The sequence below is a fragment of the Glycine soja genome, chromosome 9, assembly GCF_004193775.1.
Source record: "Glycine soja cultivar W05 chromosome 9, ASM419377v2, whole genome shotgun sequence".
NCBI lineage: Eukaryota > Viridiplantae > Streptophyta > Magnoliopsida > Fabales > Fabaceae > Glycine > Glycine soja.
The window spans coordinates 25,479,459-25,487,395 of record NC_041010.1 but is presented as its reverse complement, the minus strand read 5'-3'; the positions used below and the strand labels follow the sequence as shown (position 1 = coordinate 25,487,395).

The following is a 7,937-nucleotide window of genomic DNA, read 5'->3' as shown; positions in this document are numbered from 1 at the left end:
TTTTTATGTCTTTTTGTGTTTATACGCTTTTTATGTTTTTTGTATTTTCTTATCTTTTTGTGGTCAACAAGGGTGTTTCCCTCGCTCCTACGTATCCTCAATTGCGATGAGGAAATCAGACCTACCTAGTTCTTTTAGAACTAAAAGTTGGTTAAGTTGTTTTTATCTTTTTTCGCAAGATATATTTTAACCGAACAAAAAGTCATTTAAGGCGTTGGACCATTAAACGATCTTTTGATTTTGAAAGGAGAGAAACGTTAAGGCGTTGAACCATTAACGATCTCTTGGTTTTTGAAAGTAGAGAAACGTTAAGGCGTTGGACCATTAACGATCTCTTGGGGTGGTCGACAAAAGCGGAGTTTTTGCTCCTACGTATCCTCAATTGCAATGAGGAAATCATACCTATGTAGTTCTTGCAAAAGCGGTAAAGTTATGTGTTGATTTTATGCTTTTGAACGGTCCATGTTAACTGATAAAAGCAAAGAGGACCATTTAAGGCGTTGGACCTTAAAATGGTTTTGAGTGACTTTTGCGGACGAAGCTTGATTTGTGAGTTGATTTTAGCCTTAGTTTCACTTTGGTTATTAGTCAATTCATTCAAGGAAACTTCCAAAAAAACGTCTGATTGATTTTTTTGATTATTTTATTCAAAGATATTTTGATTATTTTATTATTATTTTTCAAGATATTTTGATTATTTTATTATTATTTTGCAAGATATTTTAATTATTTTATTATTATTTTGCTTTTATTTTGTTTAACCGTGGTTACAGTGTGAACGATAGGTTAGATTTTGTTTTAACAGTGATTCAACGAGATTACAACACAAATGATCGGTTGAAATTCATTTTATCATTTATTAGGTGAGAAAACGGTTTAAATAAACGGTAGAAAGCTCGTTAAAGCAAAAGAAAAGAAAACTGAAAGTAAGCGAAAATAAAGTGAAAGTACACAAAACAAGTACGGACCACTAAGGGTGCATAGAATGAATTGAAAGATTCAATTTTGGGAACTTATAGGTTGAAGACTGAAGAACGACAAAGAACGAACGAAGAATGATGAAGAATTTTCCCAGAATCGCTTACAGAAACGTCTCGGAAGCGTTACGGAAGCACTTCGACTCGATTTTTCTTCACGAAAATGTGTTTGTTTGCCCAAAATAGCCGAAATGCATAGCTTAGGGGTCATGAATATTTTTGAAACAGTCCCCCTCCCCTATTTATAGGGAAAACGAGAGGTGTTTGCCGCCTAGAGGCTTCTTGAGGAAGATTTCTAAGCGCACCCCAATTACTAAGTTCACCCCGTTTTCGTACTTTACGAAAAAGTTACGAAAGTGTTTCGGATTTGATTTTCATCTTTTTTTCTCTTCCCTTTCACCAATGTTAAGTGAAATATGCTTACCCAAAGTTTTCGAAAATTTTACGGAAGCATTACGGAAGACACGGAAGCCCCGGAAACCATTTTTCAACAACGTGAAGGAGCTTGCCGCCCAGTTGCTTCCTCCTTAAGCAACCCAATTTCCAAAATGGCCTAGATTCGAATTGCTATTTACACCCCATCTTGATAAGTTCACCCCCCATTTTTGTGTTTTTGGTCGTTTTCTTTCCAAAATCTCATGAAACTTTACGGATTCCATCGTGATGAGTGTTAAGCCTTCCGAAGCAATCAAAAATGATCCTCAGATGAAATTAGAGTGTAAGAGTTTATTTACACACACCCCACTTTGCTAAATACGCTCTCGTTTCGTGTTTTTGACCTGTTTCTTCTCGAAACATCTCGGAACTTTACGTATTCCACAACGATGGGTGTTAAACATTTTGAGGTGGTCAAGCGAAAGTCGCATGCCAAAAAACAATGGTCCCCGGACGAAATTAGGGTATGACAGACATCATGGTCTTCTTCATTATCCTTGTGATCTCTTTCATTCTCCTATTGGTTCGTGGTTCTTCCTTGTTGTGGTTCTTCTTCTTCCTCATGGTTGCGTTTCTTCTTCTTCCTCGTGGTTGTGGTTCTTCTTCTTCCTCTTGCGGTTCTTCTTTCTCTTGCGGTTCTTCTTCTTCCTCCACTTCCCGCGCGACTGTGGTTTTTCTTCTTTCCTTCTTCTTCCTCCACTTCCTACGCCGCTATGGTCCTTCTTCTTCCTCTCCAACAAAAAAAATGATATTTTTCTAGAAAAACCTCATACAGATTATCAATCTGTATGTCAATCCGTATGGATCATACAGATTGCTAATTCATATGGTTCATACGGATTCGTATAAACCATATGGATTGGCAATCCATATGACCCATATGGATTGCTAATCCGTATGAGTTTTTTTTTGTTGAATAATTTTTTTTTTCAATTTTTCTTCTTCTAAAGTTGTTTTTTTTTTAATTTTTGATTTGTCAATTATTATTTAAATTGTTTTGTAGTGTAATGTTAGTGAAATTTTATAATTTTTTTTATTTATATGTTAATTATTGATTTTATTTATAAAAAATATATTAGTTATTACTAAGATTAGATTAGATTGTTAAAATTAAGATTAGATTGGTGAAACAATTAATTTTCAATATTGTTATATTATATTTGTCTATCTTTAAAAAAAATCGAAACAAATATTTAAAAGATATTAAATTTTTTACTTATGAAAAATATTGAAATCATAATTAAAAATAATTTAATTTTGTTAGTTACAAAAAATATTTAAACAAAAATTTTTAATAATTAAAATTTGTTATAAAAATATTGAAACATAATCTTTAATTGTATAATAAATTTTTTAGTTATAAAAATTATGAAACCAAAATTTAAAATTTAAAATATGATAAGATAGTTAGTTTAATATAATGATTGAAATCAAATTTAAAAATATATTAGATTTGGTAGTTATAAAAAATATTGAAACTAAAATTTAAAATTTAAAATATGATAAGATTGTTAGTTTAAGATAATGATTGAAATAAAATTTAAAAATATATTAGATTTGGTAGTTATAAAAAATATTGAAACTAAAATTTAAAATTTAAAATATGATAAGATTGTTAGTTTAAGATAATGATTGAAATAAAATTTAAAAATATATTTAATTTCGTAGTTATAAGAAATATGAAAACCAAAATTTAAAATATGATTAGATTATTAGTTTAAGATAATGATTAAAATTAAATGTAAAAGTATATTTGATTTGGTAGTTATAAAAAATATTGAAACTAAAATTTAAAATATGATAAGTAGTTATAAAAAATATTGAAATCAAAATTTAAGATTTAATATTTATTTATTAATCCGTGTGTTTTAATTTTTTAAAAATTATATTTTAGAAATTTTTTATTCATTCAATTTATTTACAAAATTTAATAATTAAAAAAAATTTGATATTTAATTGAATGATGTATTTAGATGTTTATTATAATGATTAAAAATTAAATAAATATAATATTTAATTAAATGATGTATTTAAATTTTTAATAGCAATTGATAATTAAATAAATTTGATAAATATTTTTTTACATATATAAATACTTATTAAACCTATGATTTTTATTTATAATTTATATATGTAAATAAATTAATTATTTGATAAAAAATAATCATCATAAAATTTATTATATAAATTTCCATCTACATTAGATATATATTAAAAATTTTAATATTATATAAAATAATACTATTTATCTATAATTAATTTAAATGTTTTATTAATAATTTGGGAGACACTCTATTCTTGTTCCATATGCCCAATAAAAAGGATACCGATGGGTATCATGGGTGTCCAAAAAATTCCTTCCCAGTTAGTATTAACTTCAACCGCCTGTATATTAAAGCCCACTCTTGCAGCAAGGAACCACAACCAAACCTTGTCCCCATGGAGGCGCAGCCCACTCCTCCACCTGACCCGGTGGATTCCTCCCCACACTCCTGGGACGAGCCCTGTCCTTCTCTGAGCTCCGCCAAACTCCGGCTGATGTGCAGCTACGGCGGCCACATCGTGCCCCGCCCCCACGACAAGTCACTCTGCTACGTCGGCGGCGACACCCGAATCGTCGTCGTCCCCCGCCACGTCACTCTCTCGGAGCTCTCCACGCGCCTCTCGAAGTCGTTCCTCCACGCGCGCCCCTTCGTGCTTAAGTACCAGCTCCCCAGCGAGGACCTCGACTCCCTCGTCTCCGTCACCACTGACGAAGACCTCGAGAACATGATCGATGAGTACGATCACCGCTCCGGAAACAATAACAATAATAAACCTTCTTCACGAATTCGCCTCTTTCTTTTTCCGTCCCAGCCCGACTCGGTCCACGGGCCCGCGGGCTTGGGCTCTGTCAAGTCCGAGGAGTGGCTCAGTGGGTCCCTTGACGGAGGCTTATCTGAGTCCGCCTCCGTCAATTGCATCCTCGGACTCGACGACGAGGTTGCTTCTGCTTCTGCTGCAGCGAACAGCAATGGTAACAGTGGGAAAGTTTTCAAGGATGTGGTGTCGGATTCGCCTATGCTTGAGAGCAATTCGTCTTTCGGTTCTGGTTCCTCTGTGCCGCCGAATTTGCCGCCGATAAAGGTTCACGTGGAGATTGAGGAACAGTTTGCTCAGTTGGGGGTAGGACAGAAGCAACAAGAAGATGAAGGTTTTGTTGCGCCGGTGCCGGTGATGGAATTTTCCACGAACCGCCTTGTCTCCGATGACGAGAGATCCGATCATGGGGTCCCTCTTGGGCATAGAAAATCGCCAACCCCGCCGCTACAGCCTCAGCCTCACCAATTTCAACAGAAATCACCTCATGGTGTTGTTGATTTGCCTTCCCCTGATTCACTTTCAAGGTACTTTCAAGTTCTCTCAATGTGGTTTAGCAACTAACTTCCATTAAATTAATTTGTATGTACCAATAACAACAAAGGTTTGCGCCCAAGTGGCAGCGGGCTGTACTCTTTAAACAAGTGGTCTAAGGATTGACTTCTGGTTGGTCCTTGGGTAAGGAATAAATCGTGTTGGAAGGGGAATACCCACCTTATATGTGTTCAAGGTTACCAAAAAAAATTAATTTGTATGTTTTGGGTCCTTTAAGGTAAGTAAAGATAAAGCAAGTAATCTTAGTTGTTGAAGTTCATATTATCAATGTTCCAACACATCCACTATTTATTAGTATTATGTATGTGCACTTATTATTAACAACTGAGATTTGATGCTTTTCCTTCTAGGGTCAGTCTAGTCGTGGGGGAATTTGGTTAGTTTGGATAGGATCACAAGTTCGAACCTTAATACGAGCTAGATTCGATTGTATGATATCTGGTTTGATGGACCTATAAGTAAAATCAGTCATTGTTATTCTCATTAACGATAGATATTTCAGCACATCTATTTGCTATGTATGTGCATATAATATCGACAGTTGATTTCTTATCAGAAAGTGTTTATTTTATCCTCTAATGTGAGCTACTCCAGAGGAATTACATTTGTTTGTATAAGATGTTTGATGTTTGATTTTATTTCCCATTTATTAGTTTTAGTTGGCTTTTTCTGGAATTATGCACTTCAATGATTGATTTACAATGTATGGTATTCTGCAGTGATAGTAGTCTTTCAAATGCAATGTTGCGCCCGAAACCAGCCATTTATCAAGACCAAGTTCAAATTCAATATGGAAGTTCTCAGGTTCCTAGCAATGCCTCGGTTGATCCAAAGCTTAATGTGACTGATCAACAAGGTTGGATTCAGATGCAGCAGCATGTGCAGGAAGCTGGATATGTTTTGCAGCCACAATTTGATCAACTGCCACTGCCGCAGCAGCATCAGACTCAGCCGCCGCAGCAGCAGCATCAACCACAGCAGTATATCCACAACACACATTTAATTCACCATACCCTTTCAGGGTCTGTGCCAATCCCCGCCTCATACTATCCTGTATGTCAGCAACAACTCCATACCCAACATCTCCATCACCTTGATCAACAATACCCGGTTTACTATGTGCAGGCAAGACAGGCCCAACCATACAACTTGTCAGTGCAGCTGGCTAATGCAGCTGAATCTGCCACAACTATGCCTTCTAGCCAGTCCCAAAATCAACCAAGTTCTGCTGCTTACAACTCAACAAGAAATCCTAATTTTGAAATGGCAGCAGGTGCATGTAGAACCGCACCTGCCACCCGTCAATTGGTTCAAGTTTCTTCTAGTAAGCATCAACAGCAATATGTTGCTCACTCTCAAATTTATCATCACCATCCTCAATCGATGCCTCCTAAGTCTGCAGTACCTGCAAATTATGCTTACAACTATGCAGATCCTGCACTTGCTCAAGTGTTTTATAGTCAACCTTTGGCACCCTTCATGCCTTCACACTACCAGACCATGACAGCTGCTTCTGTAATGCGGACGGAAGTTTCTGCTAAGCTTCCCTCCGACAGCATGAAGAAGCCGCAGCAGGTGACAACCTCGCAGCCATTGTGAAAAAAGAAAAGGAAAAAGATACAATTTTGAAGAAATGTGCTTGGTTTTTCCTATAATTTTTCTATCGTAGCTCCTATCTTCTTGGTGGTACTGGTACCAGTTTGTGCCGTGTATTTCTGACAGATAATAAAGAAACTGTGATAATCTTCATACACTCTTTTCTTACTTTAATGTCATAATTTATAGTAAAGTGGTCCTGGGGTCGGTTATACTGTAAAAATTCAAGTCTCATTATTGTGAATTTCAAACATTTATTGCTGAAATGGTTGTCATGTATATTGTAGCTGGCATTTTCGTGGCGTGTGATTTATGTTTCTTTTAGAAAACGATCTTAATAAAAACTTTTCATATTGACAACTGCATTAGGTGTGGCCATTTGGAGTCTTTGACTAAACTTGTATTTGGTCGCATTTATGACCTCAACAATGAAGGATCACAAGGTTGCACTTTTTATTCATTTTATTTGTTTTGCCGGGTAACAAAGTATTTTGCTGCTAATTGACGTGGTTTCGTTGCGGTAGTAGTGTATTATAATCTGCTTCACGGGATGCACAATATTATTGAAAAGCACAAAAGGGACGCAGCTTTTTTTTTTTTTTTTTTTTTAATGTACCATAGGTGTATTAAAGACAATCAAACAGTTTATGGTGCATGTGAGAGTTATAACAAAACGTTGGTTGCTACTTAAAAGTGAGTTTAGTTGTACGGCCATTGTAAATTTAGTGCCAAGATGAGTGAGGATCTCATTAGTTAGGCCATTGTAAATTATCTTCCTACCAAATTGCCACGACCTTCCTAAAAGAATATGTCTTGGCTCCATGGGAACTATATCACAATTAACTTCATCCTTATATGTCCTAATGGAGAAAGGTACTTTCACTTGTTGGTTAACTATCATTTCCCCTTGCTCATTGAGCCATTGAAGTTTATAAGGTTTTGGGTGGGGAATGATAGTGAGGTTCTACTTGGAAACTAATCTTGTGCTACAACAATTTCAACAATATCCACTATCCACAATGAGAGAACAAGTTTTATCTAAAATTTTGCATCTTGTATGAAAGATGTTCTCTCTTTGGGATTGAGATAGATCACAAGATTGACCTCCAAGGAGCCTTCTAACCATTAAGAGGTCACCTTTTTCATGGGGGTAGACTTTCTCACTAGACTCTTCACCCCTTACTTCATCTTCACTTCAACTAGAGGAAGGGCAAGAAGTAGTCTCCTCTTGACTACTGATGTGTCATTATTTTCTCCTATTTCTTAACCCTTTTTGCACCATTTTAATTATTGATTAGTCTTAATTGTCAAATTAATTATGCAGTTTTATCATTTAGGCCTATTGGACTAATTTTGTGTTTTTAATTTAATTTCAGGAGAATTATAAGCAATTGGGCTTGAATCCAGAATTGAGCTTAGACTTGAAGAGAGCAGACAATTTTATCAAATCTTATCTTATCTAGATCAAATATTATTTCATCTAGATCTTATCTTATCTTATTTAGATTTTATTTC

At 35.2% G+C, this 7,937-nt stretch overlaps 1 protein-coding gene across 1 annotated transcript; it reads left to right on the top strand.

Annotated features, from left to right (window-relative positions):
* The first annotated feature begins 3,749 nt into the window (after positions 1-3,749).
* LOC114367972 lies at positions 3,750-6,782 on the top strand. Its single transcript, XM_028325271.1, has 2 exons — positions 3,750-4,798; positions 5,546-6,782. The coding sequence occupies exons 1-2, from the start codon at positions 3,852-3,854 to the stop codon at positions 6,423-6,425; spliced, it is 1,827 nt and encodes a 608-aa protein (XP_028181072.1). The 5' UTR covers positions 3,750-3,851; the 3' UTR covers positions 6,426-6,782.
* The last annotated feature ends 1,155 nt before the right edge of the window (positions 6,783-7,937 follow it).

What these genes read in the sequence shown, in the direction of transcription:
- LOC114367972 (XM_028325271.1), top strand. Translation starts at nt 3,852, where the DNA reads ATGGAGGCGCAGCCCACTCCTCCACCTGACCCGGTGGATTCCTCCCCA. An exon ending in TCCCCTGATTCACTTTCAAG is followed by an intron (nt 4,799 to 5,545) that starts GTACTTTCAAGT and finishes GGTATTCTGCAG; the next exon opens with TGATAGTAGTCTTTCAAATG.